Raw genomic sequence first — 20174 nt, 5'->3', positions numbered from 1 at the left:
AACACTGTTGACAATGAACAGTACAGCATTTGACCTTTTCCAGCTTTATAAAATTAAAAAAAATAATGATAAGAAAAAGACTGATAGCTAAGCTGTATCTTATAGGACCATAATCACATTAGAAACCATAGACTCAATCATTGGCAGGAGGGGATTTTTTTTATTAAAAAAAAAAAATAATAAAAAAAATCACACTGCATCTAGCAACAACAGTATTTCTAAGCGTAATCACAGCAGATCGAGTGCAATGTGATCTACATCAAAATTCATATGGGATGTCACCCAGTGACAGCATTTTAATTATACAAATAACACGCCCTCCAACAAATAAAAGTTAGATGAGACTCTGGATTCGGCAGAGTGGAATGTACAAACCAAGCGGAAATGTAGTGGAATTGTGATTGGCTGTAACGTGACTTAAAACTGTACATGAGAACAATTTGAATTTCAGTCCTGGTGGAAAAGTCACGGTGTTACGCTGCCCTTGGTAAGTTGTAATTAATATCACAAAATGAAAGACAAGCAACATATGTATTTAATGAAAAAATCCAGTACCTGCCTTGAGAGATCGTATTTTCCCTTGTCTGAAGACTGTCTCGAAAGCAAGTTGATTATTTTCCTATGTGGGCAGTGTATGAAGCTAAAACCATACTCTAACTAATACAAAGGAAATACACTACCTGAAATAAGCAATTTTTCATTCGAAATGCATGAAAAGAAATAAACTTACTTAAAAAAAAAAAAAAAAGGATGAAAACTTCAGTTAGACCACACTCGACAGAGTTAACAAAAAATTAAAATTAAGGGTCAGTTCAATACATAGGCAACGTAAGTTATCGAAGCTAAGATCCTCAGTAATTATCCCGTGACTCGAGTCTCTTTGAAAACCGTACGCAGGGATGTACGGTGAGCACCGGGTAAAGGAAGTGTCACCTAGGATCTTTGCACTGCACAATTTCAGCAAACCGAAGCTAATTACACTACACTTGCTAATCGGGGTCCAACAATAAATGTTTTTGAAGAGGAAAACTAACGAACCGACGAGTTCTCAACATCGCGTGGCCGTGTGTCTAAACTCTGTGTTTCGGCTTCTTCACCGAAGAAACTGCGCTATTCTTCCGAATGGACCCTTAATACTGTGCCTCGATACTGCATTAGGAAGAAATACTGGTGAGAACCAACCGACACCTTGACAATACACAAGCTGCTTCTGCTGAAAACTGAACTGACCGACGAAGCTTCGGAAACTAACAGGCCACGAGAAACACACAAACTTGAAATGGAATGCAGATACCAGCTGGTGCTCCTTTTAGCTGTTAGCATCTGTTTCAGCTACTAGCCTGGCAGCGAGCAGACCGAAACAAAACTTACAGCATGTAGTCCAGCAATGGCTTACCTGGCCTACACAAAGGAGGCGGCAAACTGGAGGTTCTGGAAAAGGCTACTTCCTTGATTACGAGTGGAACTACAGAATCGACTCTGGCTCCTCAAGAACTCAGCATGTTCTTCCTCAATAAGATAATGAGTACAAGAAGAACTCGCTCCTGTCTGGCAGAATAACCGTCTCAGCAAAATCTGATCCGGGACGTGCTCCCAGCATGTCAAGCCCAAAAACTTTCAGTCTATCCTTCCAAATTAAGCCTACGACCCATCTATCGCATTCGCTTTTTAATAAATACCAAAATCCTTTAAAAAAAAAATCATACAAACGAACTAATTCACGCTGGAAGTAGAAATCTTCTTAGTCTCAACCACAGAAATGGCTGGTGCCACAATGACTGATATTGAGGCACTATAGAAACAGAGTACAATAAGTAACCCTACATGCACATTGCATATTTTAACTTTTGTGCCCACTTTCAGTAACTAGCATGTTTGTTGTACTTCAACCTAGGAGAAAATACTCCAAAATAACTGTTAAAGAAAAAATCCCATACTGATTCTCCATGAAATTAAGATTCACACATTCACAGCCACAATTCTTCAGTAGTTTATGCTGCAAGTGGCACATGTTTAGCATCTGCACATGTTTAATAACATCTGTAGAAAAGAACCAGGAATAGCTCAATAACCCCAACGTCAGGGATTTCCCCAAGCTAGCGCTAATTCTACTGCAGTTTGCATTTTCCTACTAATATCTAAGAACAAACATCAAATTTTAGACAGGAAAGCATCGTCAAAGTGATCCTCGACAGGACATCGTAGCACTTTGCGGCGTATATTGCAACGGCCTGCCTTCTTACACATGAAGTTAAAATGAGGGAGTGCGCCTTACAGTTTTGGCCCTCTTTTTTTCCTGAAATTTAAGACAGCACAGTGGTTTCCACTCATCTATTGTTGTTAAGATTTAATAGTTCAAGTCACCACTTTGCAGAAGAACCAGCTCTATGCATGAGTACGCATGCATACGCACAGATAGAATAAGATACATACATATACATATATATATGCCTACTGCTTAAGACTTGTGCAGTGCTGTAAGTGTACTCAGGTGCCTTGCATAGGTACAATTTTCAGCTGTAAAATTTTCTGGGTTCTGGTAAACAATGTAAGAAATGCTTTTTTTCCCCAAGCACGTACATCCTTCGCTGTCTTTTTTTAATATAAGCGAGCAGCACACTGAACTTGGCATTTATTTCTGGAATTTACTATTTCCCAATTGCCACTTAATGGAGTTGAGAAGATGCGTTAGGGTCATCTCATCTGATTTGAATTGGAAAAATGCAGCAGGTAACACATACAGAAATGAATGGGATGTACTTGCGTAAGTAGTGCAAGCCGCTGCTTTTCCTCTAAGCTATGTGCATACAGTGAAACAGTGCAGACTCGAAGCCGTACAGTAATAGCATCGTATCCACAGCAAAACCCGGGATATGGTCAAAACTGGATGTTAAGCACAATTTTATCTTCGTAGAGGGCAATCACCAGCATGATGGCAAATCCAAGAAGCAGGCCTAGATTCTGCAGAATGAACTGCCCCACCGGACAATAACCGTGCTCTTCGTTATCTGCGTCTCCGTGAAGCATCTCCGGAAGCTAAAAAGAAATCCGATGAAAAAAAGGTTATTTCACCTCTGTTTTATGTAATCACTGACAAAGTTACAAGACGATATTTATCGATGAAGAATAAGCAATCGAGGTTTCAGTTATAAAAAGAAGCCACAATACATACTTAAAACTAGACACAACCACTGTATTTTAGAAAAACTGTCTCAAACACATCATCATGTATTCAGTAGACAAAGTGAACGCTCTTCTCCACCGGGCGCTTATACACTCTTCCTGGATCACGCATCTAGATCAAATTCCAGTATCAAGGGCTAGTCTAGAATTCTTTCTGTCTGCTCTTTCAAGTTTGTTTTCTCAATTAAAACTAGCCACGTGGCTCTAAAGACTCGGTCAATTAACTCAGCCCTTTGTCCTGTTATATGCTTTATGTATATTCACACGCGTCTGAGAATAGTGAGGCTCATCATGCATGCCACAGGTAATTCAGGAGGAATTTCACAGACGACTATAGAAAGTTCTGAAAGCTGTGCCTGTTCCTCAGCTACAAAGAAAACATCAAATAGTACTGACAGAAGTGCTAAATAAATGCAGATGTGGAAGATGTAAAAATAAATCTTCCACAGTGCCTTACAGGACCACCCAGGCAAGACAAAAATAACTGAAAGGATTTCCTTCATTTACCTTCTTGACCTTTTTGTCAATTCATTTTTCGTAGACCATTTCAAGAATGAAACAAAACATTATAGATCAAACAGAAACTCAGTCAGTGGAGAGCAAAAGTCTCTATTGTAGCTCTCCATAAAATAGGCTATAACTGTTCTGGTTATTCCAAATATCTGAGTATGGTACAACAAGCATAAACAAATAATCAGACCACCAGATCAGCTAAGAAGATTAATACATTGCCTGTTTGGTCTTGCCTTATCGTATTTCACAAAGATACATAAACCAGCAATTCGAAAATTTAAACGTAAAAAATATACACAACGGTATGAAAATTGCTCATCCCTGCTATAGACTACTGAACTTCTCAATTTATAGGCTCCCTATATAACCGATTTCAGTGACTGGGCACTAAGACTAGTCCTGTCAATATAAACATGTCTCGCAGTTGAAAATTTATAGTTTCTTGCAGAGATGTGAGAAAAATATATGACATTTTTAAAATAAATTACATATGTTATAAAACTATATAATATATATTATAAATTATATATGTAATTAATTCATAAATACATAATATAAAGTATGAAATAGATATAATTTTCCAGTAAGAACAGAATTCAAAAGTCATCTCCACATAAGTGACAGCAGGAGGTCACGGAGAGCCTTAAGGATTTAAGATTTCCTGAGTTCAGTTCAGGTTCTCCCTCCTCTCAACTAGGAGAAAACTAAATTTTAGCAGTACAGAATTATATCTCATCAGATGAACTTCCATCATACACGAGAATACCAGAAGGTCAGTCGCCCCTTAGCGGGCCTCAGCTGAGCTGCAAAACAATTAAACTCCATTCCTATTAGGTGTCAGAAGACAGGGACTTGGAGAGGAAGGCAGATTAAGGAGCTGTAAGAACACGAACTCGGTGCATTTTCAGGTGTATCACACAGAGGCACTCCCACTCTTGTTTACAGTCAGACTATATTGAATGCTTGTGTGCCTAAGGAAATGGACCAAGAATAAAAATATTGCAGAATGAAAATATTGCCTTCCTTTGCACATTCTGTCTTCAGTCAAAGTACATAAAGCAAAAATAATACAAGCACAGAACTTACAGAAAACTAGCTGGTATCCAGTAACTATAGGCTATCGCAGAACATCTATGTTTGCACGAGGAGTTATTCTCTGCTATGCAGCCATTCGCCTCAGTGAGACCTGAAAAGGACTGACCGACTTAATTTATAATAGCAACTTCAACACTGGGGCATACTGACTAATTAAAGTTCTCTATAATGAAAGAGATATCCCCTTTTTTGCTGCCTTAACACAGACAGAAAAAAATACAGCGATGATCAGCTTTCACGAGTCCTGGTCCTAAAGGTTCTAACGGAAGTGGGACTATCGCAGACCTCCGTAACCAAAGCTAAGTTTGAAGGCAAGAAGCCTTTAAGTTTCCTGAGCCCAGTGTGGCAGTAATGGCAGATGTAAGTTTGCTAAGTGAGACAGATCGTGCCGATATCAGGAAATTCAGTAGAAACCGAACCCTTTCTTTCAGCTGTCTTCACTAATGCTTCAAAGATACCGACAAGGCAGAGAAACCTGACAAGGAACTTGGAGCTGCTGGCCACAGGGGAGAGGAGTTTTCAGAGTGTCAGCTGCTTTGGTTTGCATGAGGGAAATAGAAAAATCAAAATCGTCTTACCATTTAGACCAACGCCACATAGAGGAACATGTCTGCAGTGACTGTGAAGATCCACAGGGTGATGTTAATCGCATACTGTCCCACCGCTGTGCCGATCAGCATGCCTACGTAAGCCATCACGGTGTGCTCTTGCAGTCCAGAAGGCCAACTGTGTTCCAGGCTGCATTAAAAAAAGGGTGGCCAGCATGGAGAGGGAAGTGATCGTCCCCCTCTACTCGGCTCTTGTGAGGCCCCATCTGGAGCACTGCATCCAGGCATGGGGCCCCCGGTACAGGAAGGACGTGGAGCTCTTGGAGCAGGTTCGGAGGAAGGACCAGTAAGATGATCAGAGTGCTGGAGCTCCTCTCCTACGAGGAAAGGTTGAGGGAACTGGGCTTGTTTTTAAGCTTGGAGAAGAGAAGGCCCCGGGGAGACCTCGTTGCAGCCTTCCAGTACCTGAAGGGAGTAAACAGGAGGAGTAACGACTGTTTACATGAGTGGATAGTGATAGGACAAGGAGGAATGGTTTTAAACTGAGACAGGGGAGCTTTAGGTTAGATACTAGGAGGATGTTTTTCACGCAGAGGGTGGTTAAGTGCTACATCAGGATGCCTGAGGAGGTTGCGGACCCCCCATTCCTGGAGGCATTCAAGGCCAGGCTGGATGTGGCTCTGGGCAGCCCAGTCTGGTGGCTGGGAGGGGGCTAGCAGGGGAGTCGAAATAAGATGATCATTGTGGTCCTTTTCAACCCAGACCTTTCTATGACTCTACGATTCTATGCTAGAGGGGCTCAAAAGAAGACTGGACAGCAGGACACAAAAACTCTAGTAACACCTCTGTGTGCAGCAACGCCTTGCTTAAAATACTATTTAAAGGTAACAATTCACCACATTAATCTGGCACCAGTTCAGGCTACAGACAAAAAAAAAAAAAAAAAAAAAAAGCCAAGAGCTCCTGTCTCGAGCTGCTCTTTTGTAAATCTTGGGATGCGCTCATATTTCATGTGATGCACCTTGTGGCTGACGCATCATGATAAACTAGCACCCGAGAAAAAATGCTTTAGTTATAGACAAGAGTCAAAGGCATCAGCAACGATGCTTACAGGCTTTAGCCAAACAACCATTCAAATCGACCGGACTCGGTGATAAGCGGTACATCTGGACATCTACACAAAGGCTTCTACTTAATCGCTTAATTTTCTGTAATATGTCATACGCTATATAACATTTTTGAAGACAACGCAATAGACTCTGCACAAAATGGCAGAGGTGTAACACCAGAAATGTACCCTCTGTACTCCCAAATACCTTTGTGAGCATCCTGAAAATACTTCACAGAACGCTATAGCTATTATGTCTGCCAAACACATCTCAACAGTCTCATTACGTATGCTGAAACAATACTGCTCAATCCCTCTGCAAAGGTCCGGTCACCCTCGCTGCAACCGCACCTATCCAGCAGCTACTGGGAGGAGTGTCACAACAGAATTTACACACACACATTCACTCAGCCTTGTTTGTACCAAGTACTGGTTTTTTAAAATTCGTTACCTAATTCATAGGGCAGCTCGTGACCAAATACTGCTATAGATGTACTAATCCCTCCTGTCAGACCAGCACTAAAAGCTGCTCCTGAAAGAAAAAAGAAAAAAAAAAAGTTACAAATGTTACTATATCATCAATGAATGTACAGATGTTATAATTATGAAATATACCACTGTGTTTGGCTAAGCAGTTAATATATACCAAAAGAGAACAGATAGAACACTTACGTGTATCCTGGGCTTGCCATGAAACTCCAGAGAAGGGGATCTCAGGAAGGGATCCCTCCCTGCTGGCAGTCAGCTCTTAAATAGGTCTAGGAGAGGTAGAGCCAGGCTCCACCCCTTCCAGCAACATGGTTCAATTGCCTTCACCTGTGCTCCCCTGGCTGACTCATTGCTCACTTCAAGTGATCAATCAGAGGTGCAGGCCATGATTCAGCAATTCCCATACACACACTCAAGATAGTAATTTCTAATAAAGCAAAAATTTCTGAGAAGAGCAGTTTATTCATTATTGCAATTGTGGGTGCAAGCAATTACGACAAGGGAGAAATTGCACAACTAGTCAGTGAAATCCATGCTGTTACATACCCTGGGTCCAAAGCAGGTAAAGCCTTTCCTGGAACTCATTGCCTGAGTGTCTCAGGCTCACCAACTTTCCTTGCCGTTGCTACCTTATGCTTCCATACAGTATCTGTTTCCAATGCACTGTTTTTAGGTTTGTTCTGTACTCTTTATGGCAACGGGAGGCCAATATTCTCAAAAATTAGCACACTTGTTCTGCCCTGTTCCAGACTCTCCCCTACCCTACATAATTACATTGATTAATGCCTATGCCAATTATACTTAAGTCCGAATGCCCCAGTCTTCACCTGATTCTGTTTGGGAGCTTTCTATGTGAAAGGCAACTTAACTTATGCTACATACAGAAATACTGGAAACCTCCACTGCAATAACACAATCTACCTCTCATGTGTCTTCAGGGCAGCCTTAAGAATGCTGTTACAGCATTCAATAAGGCTTGCCCCTGTACGATTACATGACAAAAGTATTTGACACTCAGTGTTCTTTTCTTCTGCCCAGCATTGTACCATTACACCAGTAAAACAAGTCTCCAGGTCGCTCTCGATGACGTGAGGTGTCCTGCTTGTAGCCAGCCATCAACCTGGGGAGCACCTTGATGTTATATTCCTGGTTTACTCTTAGCGCTGGATAGGCCTGCTTTAGTCCACTTGCTGTGTCAACTCAGGTCAGGTCTCATCTCACCCCCTCAGACTGAGTGAAGGCCCAGTGTAATCAATCTGCCATCGCTGGAGAGGATTTCTTCGTCCGTTGGGGTGCTCCTTCAGGCAATATTCTTGCCTTCTTCTTGGAGACGAGCACCACGGTCTCAGCATCCCAGGATGATATCAGGCTGGCCTTGGTCTTTTTAACAACCAGCTCTCCTTGCTGAAACACCTCTTGTTCCTTCTCCCCCAGTCCCATTTTTGGCCTTTCTTTGTGAGTCAATACAAAGGCTTCAACAGCTGTGCTAGGTGCATTATAAAGGAATGCCAGTAACCCAATATAATACACCCAAATTCTTGCTACTTACTTGGCATGTCGGGGACCTTGAATTCCTTACTTTTTTTTCTATTATGTCACTGGTAGCAAGGGGCTTATTGTAGCATGAAGTCCCTAACTCCCACCAAAAACTTAAGCAGATCTGGAATCTTCAAAGTGGCCCCATAAGTGGCCTCCTTCACGCCTATCTCTCTGATACTATTTTGGCATACTTCCATTGAGGTCCACAAACCGGTATTGGCACATAACTCCTGTTAGGCCATGCGATTCTACACGTTGCCATAGTTTACCAAATTAAAGAATGTTTTTTGTCACTCCATATTACCATCACATATAGTCTGTCTGAGGGCCAGATGCGTGGTAACAGATGCAAGTTGGGAAATCTTGAGTCCATTAATTACCACTCTTTCAGCCCCCTCATCCCATCATCTCAAAAGCCAGGCTGGTATCTTCTTTTATGGTCTTCATTGCGTTGTAGCAAACTGTGGTAGCAAATCCATTAGTTTAGTGGCTGCATATGGGCACGCTGTTACACGTAGTGCTTGGTCGGGGGGGGGGTTGGTGGTGTCACTCTTTATGTGGCAACCCTGCTGGTCTATCCTGGGTTTTTCCTTGTCTTTTGAGTTTGTACCTGTCCTGTTTCAAGAGCATCTGGGAATCTAGAGAATCAAGAAGGGCTGTCACATGAAAAGTGACCCCCCTGCCCACACCGCACCATGTGTAACAGCTGAGATTCCCAGGTCCTCTATGTGGATTTCAGTTTGCTTGCCCTTCTTTTACTTCATAGACTCAATTAGATCAGTAGGAGCCCTGGATCTTAAGTTATCCTTTCCCCCTTCTAACAACATGGTCAGAATTTCAAATAAGTTCCATTTGAAAGTGTAGCAGTTCACCATAGATGAAAAAAGATGAAATTTTATTTCCCAGTTGCCAAACCTGAGGTTTTGAAAGCTCATTTTTATCATTTAACTATTCCTCACAGGAATGACATTTCTAAAGACTGAGTAGCAGCAGCCATACTACAGCAAATGCTGCTGCTACTCTTCCCTTGCTCACTAAAAAATTTTGAGCTATTTTATTTTTCAAGTCAGCTATTTCTGAAAGGGATTTAATAATAGGACCATTGTACCTTATAGGTCCCTGTTCTTCAATAACTGGTACCAAATCTAACAATGAAGGACCCAAGAACCCTGGGGTTTTCCCTTGGAGATACTCCATCAGTGTATTTGGCATCCCAGTAACCATCCACTGGTTTTTTTGTTTGTTAAGGAAATCCTTTTTAAGTACCTGACTGGCTCACCAAACATAGTGCTATAATGCTACAATGTGATAGAAAGAACAGCAATAACCTCAGTGTAGCACAATCCTAGATTGCAGCAAGCTAGAACAAGCCCAAATGTAGCAACAGCAGATACAGAAAGAAAAGAAGAAAATCTCCTTACCTTCTAAAGCCTGCAGCTAGGCAAAAAACTGCAGTGAAGTGCCTTTACCTCTACTGAGAGAACTTAAAAGAGGTCTGGGAAGGGGTGTATCCTGGCTCCAGCCCCTCCTTTCACTCAGATACATTGCTTACACATGAGCTCCCCTGCATTGGCCCCACCAGGTGCTCAATCACTGCTTCAGGTCGTGGCTGAGCACAGCTTGACAGCTCAGACAGGCCAGGCATATCTGGAAGCAGCTCACGCAGTTCAATGCAGATATGCTTTCAGGGCTATTTAAAGTGGTCTGATAAAGAGTGCACGTGGAGCTGGCAGGTTTGGGGAACTGTGTAGGTGTGCTCGGCTGTGTTTGAGGTCTGATGCTATCTGGAAGCACAGCCGGAGCATCTTTGGTGTTTGCATCGCCAAATGGCAGCAGACACTGAGGAAGGAAAGCAGGGGACGTCTATGCACTCAGAAATGGCTGACCTTTAAATTTAATCTGCAGGCTTCTCGCACTGCTTCTCCCAAAGACTGAAAGACCTGTGTTTCACGTTATGCATTTATTTGTCATATTTGTCGTTAGTTACAAGTAAAAACATTGGAAATCCACTGTAGTTAATACAAAATAGAAATAAAGCCACATGAGTTATGCCTTACTTTTTCCTTGCAAACAGTATCTCCTAGATGACGCTGTATACATCAGAGCTTAACTTCTAACAGTACTTGCCTATAGTAAGCTCTTAGCAACTAATTTCCAGCGTGATTTGCTTGCTGGTCACAGATATCACCCTCGTGGAGCAGTATCTGCTAAACATGTCACGATGGCGTGTTATGCTGTAGTTTTTATTTCCCCTGTAACTGGTGATGCTAAATACAAGTTGAAGGAAGAAACCTTTTAGTGCAGTGTTAAGCATCGGTAGAATTATATTTGTATGTATCTAAAAAAATAACCCAATGCATAAACAAACAAGGATGTAAGGTGACCATTGCAGGTGCTGTGCTTCCCTTTCTTCGCCTTTGTGAAGTGACAGGAATGAACATTCATAGCGAATGGGCTCCTCTGGAACCTCTCATTTTGCACAAATTTTGGAAAATTAGGCGTCTGATTTTTGGAGGTGATCCCAAGCGAAGTTATCGACAGAGAATCAAATCTCATGCCTTTGCAGACTCGTTCCTATGTAAACTCATGCCTGTCATCATATTCAGTCCCTAATGCAGTTTGCCCTTCAGGCATGCCTAAAAAAGCATTCTCACCTTTTTAAAGTACTGCCCTTACATCCTTGTTGTTATCTAACTCTTTTGTGTAGATATAACTCTATATATGAAATAATCTTTAAAAAGATAAGTTATACTGTTTCCAAAATACTCTTACATAGAAAGTTGTGCAGGTGCAAAGTTTGATAGCGTTTTGTTACAAGGATTAAGAATTAATTAATTAGTGTTATCTGAGTATATGTTCTTTAAGCTGGAAGTATAGATTTAATATAGTGGGCTTTTATTTTTGCTCCCATCCCCCTTTTTCCTTAACATTTCATAGCGTTTCATACTTCCTTCAGACTATCTCTGTGTTTCTAATAACCCTAACCCTACCAAACTCCTCTCTCTCTTTTTTTAACTATTTCCAATCCATTAAAGGTACAGCAGTTGATTACACGTTCATGCTTGTCGCTAACGTCTTTCTGTATCTCCGGCAGTTTGAAGTACATCTTTTCATTTCCATATAAACACAGTCATTTCTTCTAAGCCAGAGACTACTGGCAAAAATCCTGTGCCCGCGGAGACCGATGGAGCCAATGTTTCAGTTTTGCTATGTGCTCTGCTCTTTTGGCCTTGCAACATCAGGGAGCAAAGCTCCACACCAGCAGCGCAGGTTTGCAGCTACAGAGGCTGTCAGCGTTCACAGAGCATAGCAAAGAAACCATGCTCAAGTGTTCTCACTGGTATTTCTACCCTCACATACAAAATACTAAATACTCTGAGAGAGGAAAACGGAAGTATTTGGGCATTCCGATATGATGCAGTAAATTATCATTGCAGAGAGAAGGCTGGAAGAAACCCAAACACCGCTACCACACGTGTAACAGAAACCAGTCATTCACTTAGGCAAAACCGTGGGCATCTGGAAGCTGAAGGACGGCTCTGACGTCTTAGGCTGTTTGGTCTATCTGCAGAACAGCTGCTTGGGTTGTTTCTTCATCGGATTCTTCCATTTCTCCGCTGACTGGTTTGCTCCTTTCATCATACAGTTTCTGGCTGGGGTCTTCGAGAGGCATCCCGTACTCTTCATCATCCTCAACAATGGACAGCTCAATGTTGTTGTTTGTCACGGCGCTGCTTTCCATCCTGGCTTCTTTCTCCAAAGAATCAATGACGGCTTTGCTCTCCTCAGCCAGAGACGTGGTGGGGGTCATATCTGAGTGCATGTCTGCGAAGGACATCTCCTCCTCGTTCTCGGCCTGGTCGGTGCTTGCCGTATCTGCCGGTCTGTCTTCGGCTTCAGCGGGACTTTCTCCTTCATGGGATTTCTTCACATGGAACGCGAGCGGAACTTTGAAAGGTGAACTCTTGGAAGAGGAGGATTTCTGATGGTGCACTGTAAGGGATTTCTTAATCTTCTCTCTCCTTTCAGGTGAGACGATCTTTGTGCTGATCTTGTTCATCTTCTTCTCGATGTTTTGTCGGGAGAACGCTTTCTTGAGGCTGTCGACCTTCTTCAGGCTGGTCCTTTTAATTTTCTCAGCTCTTGACTCTTCTGCTTTCTCATCTGCGCTGTCGCCCACATCATCTTCGTGATGTATGTCATCCTCTGAAGATAATTCCACTGTATGCAAGGTTTCTTCCAACGTTTTGTTCTCATCCACAGGCTCTTCTTTTCCTTCTGTAATGCTGGGAATAGGCTCCTTTGCAAAAACACTGGCAGGGATCTCATTTTCCTCCTGAAAGAAATGACAATATTTGAGTTTCATAGTTCACAGATTTAATAAATAAACCACAACCCTGAACAACAACTACTTTTTTTTTTTTTTATATATATAAATTCCAACAGCGAGAGGAAGGATGCTGAACATCTCTTGTTGTTTCAGCATATTTAACCAGTAACAAGCCACTCAAAGCCCACTGAACCATTATCTGGTAACAGTTTAAGACTAATGAGCTGTCAACTGTAAGATTTCTCTTTCAGAGGGACTTGGAATCTATACAGAATGGAAATTCCATTATTTGTCATTTAAATTAGCTTCTCTTTTAAACACTTCAGAGGTTGTACACCGATCCCTGAGAAGAAGGGGTGATATCATGGCTATGGATGCCTTGGTGCAGACAGATCACTTGTGTTGGCCTCGTTCCCAACTAGAAGCAAAGACAGTGAAGCTTCTTGGATAACACTGGACTTAGTATGGTGAGTAAAGCACAACCTGCCATTTATTCTTCTCCTTTCTACGATCACAGTGATCTGAATATTACTTTTTGGGAGTTAAGGGAGTGAAGTTTTGCCCACTGGATGCATAATAAGATTTATTACTCCCTGCCTAAACCTACTTCCTTTGGATGGCCAACCTGTGGGGTTGGCCAAAAACACTGATGCTAGTGTTGATATGCCTTAAACACGCCTTAAAGGCCTCTGTGCTACACAGATGACTGCTCAGGCACTGAGAATGCTTCTTTGTCTTCAAGGAGAGAGAACCAGGGAGTCTGGGGAAAATCTGTAGACCTTTCCTCTCCCAACCGTGTTTTTGTAGAGTAAGCCATGTGGCCCAGGATATTTAGAATGCATGCTGTTCTACAACTATTTAGAGCACAGAAAAAAAAAAAAATAAAGGGAAATTTTCTTAGTGTACTGGGAATTACTAGAAATTGGTAACTGAGAAACAAAAAAAAAAAAGCGTTGTGATTTGGAAGGAAATTATTCGGTCTTTTCTTTGTTTGTTGTTTCTTTTTTAACCAAAAAATTATCATTAGATATGACAGCAGCAAGTGCTGAGTGAAATGGTTGTAATAGCCTCAGCTCTCTCCCCAGTGGGCTTGAGCTTACAGTTAAAAGGGGAAAAAAGGCCACATACGTTGCCAAGTTCATGCTCATTACTTCAGGGCTGACCATACAATTGTGAGTGCTGAGAGCAGTGTTCTGAGTTAGATTTGCTGGCAAGGGTGTATAAGGATGGCAGAAGATGCCATGCTTCTTTGTGCAGTTCTGTTTCTTTCTTTAAAAATAAAATAGTAAAGGCTATTGTGTGAGCCACTTCTGCAGCTCAGCCATACGCTGGTGAATAACTGCACACAAGTGGGACTTGGGCGTGCTGATGAGTTGTGCTGCAGGATAAAGAAAAGCGTCACCAGAGAGATGGCTGGATACGGACTGGATGCTCCCATGGTTTGGATGCGGTTGCACAGACGGCGCTTTCTCTGTGGTGGGAGCCCCAACAAAGCAAGCACCCTTCTCCATCTGCTGCTGCAGTTCTCCTCGCAGTGACCACGACTACAGAAAGCACCTGTGCCAGCTGTAAGTGAGCATAACTCTTACTGCAGAACAAATATTTGTGTGTTCTTCCTGCTGCAGATAATGAAATGTGGATTATGTGAGTGGGTGCAGTTTTAAATTACTCCCTAGAGCATGAGAACTCAGTAGAAAACATAATTCACTCATCTTGTGTATTCTTTGCAAACCTAGGTAATTGCTTATGGTTTTAAACAACTCAGCATTCAGCTGCGAGCTCCGAATGGCTCAGAAAACTGATTTCAATAAGTATGGGTATGCTTTTGACTTGTGACTCTAGTAGAGGGGCGTCACATAGGCTGAGCTCTTAGACCCAGAGGTGACCAGCACGGCTCTCTTCAGAGACAGACTATGGCCACGTCAGGCTGAAGGATTGCTGAAAAGACAAGTGTGGATTTTATTTCACCTTCTGTCAAATTTGCAATTCAATAGAAGGGAAACAGTCAAATTATCCTTGTTTTTTTAAAAAAAAAATTAATAAAAACCAACCAAACCACCCGTTGTGTGCTAACAAGCCAGTGATTCTATCAAAAACTGATAACAGGGGGTCTTTGACAATCAGATTATACTGCAGTTGAGAAATCATGTGTGTCTAAGCTTCCCGTATGGCCTCGCAAACATCAGCCTCTAGGCGCCTCTTGATCTGCTTGAAAAATGGGAGTAGCATGCTTCCCTGTCTCACAAGTGTACAAGACCTTAGGATTATGGGAACCATTAAAATGCAAATAAAAATAAATGATTTAGAAGGCTTTGGAAACGCAGAGGCAGTGCAGTAGGAGCGCCCTGTGCTGCAACAGCCTTTCCCATTTTAGTTACCGGTATGGCACTGTAAGAGAGCTGCTGTTAACTTTTAGCCCTGACATGTCCACATGACATCTGCATTCTCTTCTGATAAACATCTGAGCTGTCTGGTATTTCATTTAGAAAGATGAGAACAATACAGTTAAAAATGCTGATGGTTACAAACTGCATAGCTATTTTCCATGAGAGGAGAGGAAAAAAATAAAAGAGGAGGAACTTTTTACTTCTTCCTCTTGATCTAATCTAAAAACCTAGGAAAGGAGCAATACCTCATTTCATTATCTACATTTGTGTTCAAAAATGACACTTGCATTTTCTGATGTCAGTTTGTATGCAGCTTGTGAGCCTGAATTCTATTTTTCCTTGTAGAGCTGAAAAGAAGGGTGCAATATCTCTGCATGCGAGCTGTTGCTAATGCCAGGAGTATCAGCAAAGTCAAAAGCAGTGCCTTCCTGTGGCTGTGATCAGCTCTTCCTGAGAACCTCCCATAGGTCATCATCCCATCCACAGCATATGCTGAGAAGGAGCATGGCAGCCACGGTGAGTAGCACGCGACTCTGAAGTCTGAGGGAGAGCAGGTGGATGTGTGCCTGATGCTGCAGCAGGGAGGTGCTTTGGTTTGGATTTTTGTTGGATTTGCCATATTGCATGTAGAAAGAGGCCCTCCAGAAGGGGAGGCGGCATTTTTCCTGTGCCTACAGCACTCTGTGCTGCTAGATGCTATTACAGTGCCTAAATGATTACTGGCCTCAAGCTTGTTTTGCCTGCAAATAGGTATTTCTGTCAGAGCATGACTAATGCTCCTAAAAGCAGCCGGAGCTCCACCTTCACCTCCTTCCCACCCGTGTTCTTCAGATCAGCATGTCCCAGTGGAGCTGGAGCTGCAGGAGGAGGATGTGTCTGGCTGCCCATCTGCATGTCCTGTACAGGCTGCGGTGTCTGTGGCTTGGCCATCCCATCCTGTTGCCCTAGGTGGATCACGTCCCAGGGGCCATGCGAGATGTTTCTATCTTTAATCTATTTAAGAGTAACCAGTATGGAATCAGAGAATCATTACGGTTAGAAAAGACCTCCAAGATCATCTAGTCCAGCCGTCCAACTACCACCAATATTGTCCATTAAATCATGTCCCTTGGTACCATACCTACACATTTCTTGAAGATCCCTGGGGACAGTGACTCCACCACATTCCTGGGCGGCCTGTTCCAGTGCCTGACAACTCTTTCAGAGGAGAAGCTTTCCCTAATATCCAGCTTGAACCTCCCAAATAAGAGCACTCGTCTGGGGATGAAGCATTCACCAAGAGCAGCATCTGACGTGGGTTTGAGTGTCAGGGTGCTCAACTCCAGGCTATAACTTTGTCATACTGTATATGGCCTAGTTTCACTAGCTAACACGACATTTTACTGAAAAGTTAAACACAGGCCTTTCTCCTCTTGAATTCTGCTTCTGCAGCTAAAAGTAAAACAGCCCACCAAACCACCACCAAAAACCCAGTCATGTGGCAAGCACAAAATAACAATGCCAAAGCTTAACAAGGATTTTTGAAACAGACATTTCAGTGTTTTGCTAAGTTGCTGTGTCATTTGTAATAATTTCAGCATCCCCAAACACTTGGATACAGTGCCATTAAAATATGCCACCAATTACTGCAGATATACTCAAACTAGGAGCAATGCAGACAGTCTAGGGAGAGAAAATTTCTGTTTCGATTTTCACTCTGAGCTCCTCCCTGAGCTGGAAAAGTGGGTCCTAATAAGAAAGGTGCTGTGTGAAGTCTATTTCCATTTTGAGTTGAAAAGAAGTCTCCCCAGGCCAAAGAGAAGTCGCATGACAGCAGTTTCACCTTTGTTTTTAAAGAAATCTGGCATCAATATGGCCTCGCTGACTTCTCCTTCCTGGTATTGTTTTTCTCTGGAAAAGCAGAAACCCCAGCCAGCCTTCTGCTCTCTTTTCCCTCCCTCCAATTACCCCACGTTGACTAGCACTCCTCTAGCCCCAGCCCCTCCTGTGGGGAGGCTGCTTGTGCTCCTGGCAAGTTTTCACTTCACTGCTGGCTGCATCCTCCCAGTGGAAAATCCCACTTCCTGCATGGAGCGAGCCCTGGGCGTGCCCCGGAGCACCCCAGTCGTTGCCTTCATCAGCTGAATGGCAGCCTGCCTTTCTAAAACCTCATGTTCTGCTCCCACTGTAGGTCAGCGATGTTCCCTCCCCACCGGAAGGTGGTCAGTGACATCCTTGTGACAGAGGCTGTGTTTTAGGACCCAGCATAAAGGAAGGACTCTGACTTTAACGGATGTAAGCAGTTCCTAACTTTGCAGGGCTGGTTAGTGGCAGGAAGCAAGCTATCAGGATGCTGCTTCGTCCTCCAAACATCTGGTATGGTTTCTTTCACTCACAGCCTGCAGTTGTGGTAGCAGCGGGGCCCCAACTGCACAGCACACATACAGCTGTCTTCACTCTACGTGCCATGCCTTCGAAAAATGCTAAAAGTTGGGTTTCCTGAAGGAAAACACTGTATACCTCCTAATATGTGTCATGAAACTTCCTTCCCCCTGCTCAAGTTAAGCTCACCCTCCCTGTGGAGTGCAGTCAAGATGTGGGCCTGGAGGTGCCCATTCTCAACTAACAGGAGGTGGCCACGCTCTGACTCACAGAAGCAGCTTCCAAAGCCCTCAGAGACCAGCAACGTGCATCTTTCCATTTAGCTCTTCCAGGAATAATTTCCACATTCCTTCTGGGGTGGAAACTACAGTGGCCCCTCCTCTCCGGGCCACGCCACACACACTGTCATTTGGGAGAACAATAAGCAGAGCGGAGGGGGCTTCCTCTCCGTGAGGACGTGGCTGGGCGCTGGCCAGATCTGCCAACTTTGTCAAAATTAAGGGTTTGGTTGTTTTGTTTTTCTTTCAAAACAGGAATCAACTGTCCAAGAAGCAGAGCGAGCAACTGACGCCATAATACGCAGCCGACAAACTCAGTGTACTGTGACACACCCCAGCTGTATGCTCTGTAGGTCTCTCTCTCTTTTTTTTTTACCCTTCTCCTTTCCTTTTTCTTTTTTTTTTTTTTTTTTTTTTTTTTTTTTTTTTTTTTCCAGATGTGAAACTCACGTCCTGTGTTTAGTTAAAGTTCATGCCGCGTTCTGTCCAGCCCATTGCTTAAAAAGGGGAAAATATGCAAACTGCTGCTATCACTGGACAGGCTCCCGGGAGGTTTCGCTGCATTTTTAGCTCCTCTCTGATGGGGTGGAAGTGGGGCAGGGGCTGCACTTCTGCCCTGCTCTTGTGGGCAGACAGATGAAGGGTGGTGTTCAGGGGCTGTTTCCCCAAACTGGCCAAACATTAGCAAATTGGGAACTTTCCCAAAGTTTGCTAAGAGTTAACCAAAGCGGCTCTGTGCCCAAGTTTGCTAAAAGTTAGGAAAACAAGGGATCTCTGCGCCAACTTAGCTGTGAGTTAGCAATACGGGATCGTGCTCCAAGTATGCAAAACGGGCTCTTTCTCTGAGTTTGCTAACAGCTATTAGCAAAACTCAGAGAAGGCTCTTTCTGAAGGTTTGGTAAGAGGGGTCATGGGGCCTTTCTCAAACTTCACTAAGAGCCGGGGAAACCACTCCCACCCCTTAGGTTTGCTAAGAGTCTGCAAAAGAGGATTTTTGCTAACAGTTAACAGGGTGGGGCTCTTTCCCCAAGTTTGCAAAGAGCAAAAAAAAAAAAAACAAAACAAAAAACAAAAAAAAAACCGGGATCTTTCCCCGAGCTTGCCAGGAGTTCAACGGGCCCTTCCTGCAGGCTGACGAGGCGCCAGCAGCAGTAGCAGCAAGGCTCCCTCCCTCCTCACGTCCGCCAGCGGCAGCAAAACGGACCCCATCCCTCCCCGCTCCTCACCTGGAAGATGAGCACTTTGAAGCGGTCCCTGCGCAGCAACTGCGCGTGGTGCTGTTCCAAGCGCCGCACCTGCGCGCACTGCCGCTCGAGCCGCTCGCGTACGGCGCGGGTGTGCGCGCACACCTTCTGCGACTTCTCCAGCAGCTTCTCCACCGCCGCGCCCGTAGCCCCGTGGCTGCGGCACAGCTTGCCCAGATCCCCTTGGATGCCCTTCACCGCCCCTTCCAGCCCCCGCTGCCTCTGCTCCATCTGCCGCTGCTGCCCTTCCACCGACTCCAGCATGGACACCAGCTTTTCCAGCAGGGCCAGCACGGTCAGGGCGTTCACTTGCCCTCCGCCCGCAGCCTCCGCCGGCGGCGGCACCGCGTTGCCCCCCGCCGCCTCCCCCATGGCTGCCCCGGCACGAGCCGCCGCCCGCGGCCGCCGCTCTTAAGGGCTGCGGGAGGAGCCCGGCCCCGGTGTCGGCCCGCCCTGGGCGGTGGAGGGCTTCCCGGGGCGGGCCGGTCCCGGCTCCAGGCTCGAAGCCCATCGCTCGTCGTCGGTAGGTGGCGAGAGACACCGCGGAATGCGTACCGCTTTCCTTACTCCCGCGGCTCTTCCGAGCCTTCTCTAAAGATTCTGAAAGTGCTCGAGGTTCGTCCTGCACCCGTACTCTGTGCATCATCGGGAGAAACTGCAGCAACGTAGCCAGCACGAAATGCGAATAAAAAAAATACGAAACTTGTCCCGTGCCCTAGCAAAGCAAATTCATGAGTAACATTTCTGTCTTAGTTGCAAGGCCCCTCGGCCCGCACCGTAGACTATTCTTCGGGGGACTCACTGCTCAAGAAGTTCTGCTTGGTGCCACCCACCCTGGGGATGCATCGTGAGAGATGTGGTGCTGTGTCAGAAGCGATGACATGGCCCCAAAATGGTGCCTCTTCCAGCCAGCCACGGCATTCCAGCTGGTGGCTTTGACAGCAGCTGTCAGATCTGATTACATGGCGCATTTTTTAACAGAGCTGTCAAGTCGGTTGAACCGTTTGGTCTTTGAGGAATCAGCATTTTGAGCACGAAACTGTAGAATCACAGAGTGGCTTGGGTTGATATGTTGCACTCACCAGCTCAGGCTGCCCAG

General features: G+C 44.2%; 1 protein-coding gene and 1 long non-coding RNA gene across 3 annotated transcripts; both read right to left on the bottom strand.

Annotated features, from left to right (window-relative positions):
* Positions 1–763: 763 nt before the first annotated feature.
* Positions 764–8939, bottom strand: LOC128077108 (uncharacterized). 2 transcript variants are annotated; one of them, XR_008204827.1, is made up of 5 exons: positions 8486–8939; positions 6899–6979; positions 5370–5529; positions 2400–3036; positions 764–876 (listed from the first exon to the last, which is right to left on the bottom strand). It is a non-coding gene; the product is annotated as an uncharacterized LOC128077108 (long non-coding RNA). The 2 variants fall into 2 exon arrangements; XR_008204828.1 differs by having other exon boundaries at positions 8780–8939.
* A 1481-nt stretch (positions 8940–10420) lies between these two features.
* CAVIN2 (caveolae associated protein 2) lies at positions 10421–19462 on the bottom strand. The gene is made up of 2 exons (XM_052675710.1): positions 19058–19462; positions 10421–12811 (listed from the first exon to the last, which is right to left on the bottom strand). The coding sequence occupies exons 1-2, from the start codon at positions 19445–19447 to the stop codon at positions 12023–12025; spliced, it is 1179 nt and encodes a 392-aa protein (XP_052531670.1). The 5' UTR covers positions 19448–19462; the 3' UTR covers positions 10421–12022.
* Between the last annotated feature and the right edge of the window lie 712 nt (positions 19463–20174).

The sequence above is a fragment of the Tympanuchus pallidicinctus genome, unplaced genomic scaffold (genome assembly GCF_026119805.1).
Source record: "Tympanuchus pallidicinctus isolate F22 unplaced genomic scaffold, pur_lepc_1.0 scaffold15, whole genome shotgun sequence".
NCBI lineage: Eukaryota > Metazoa > Chordata > Aves > Galliformes > Phasianidae > Tympanuchus > Tympanuchus pallidicinctus.
The sequence above is the reverse complement of the archived record's forward strand: the minus strand, read 5'-3'. Positions and strand labels throughout refer to the sequence as shown.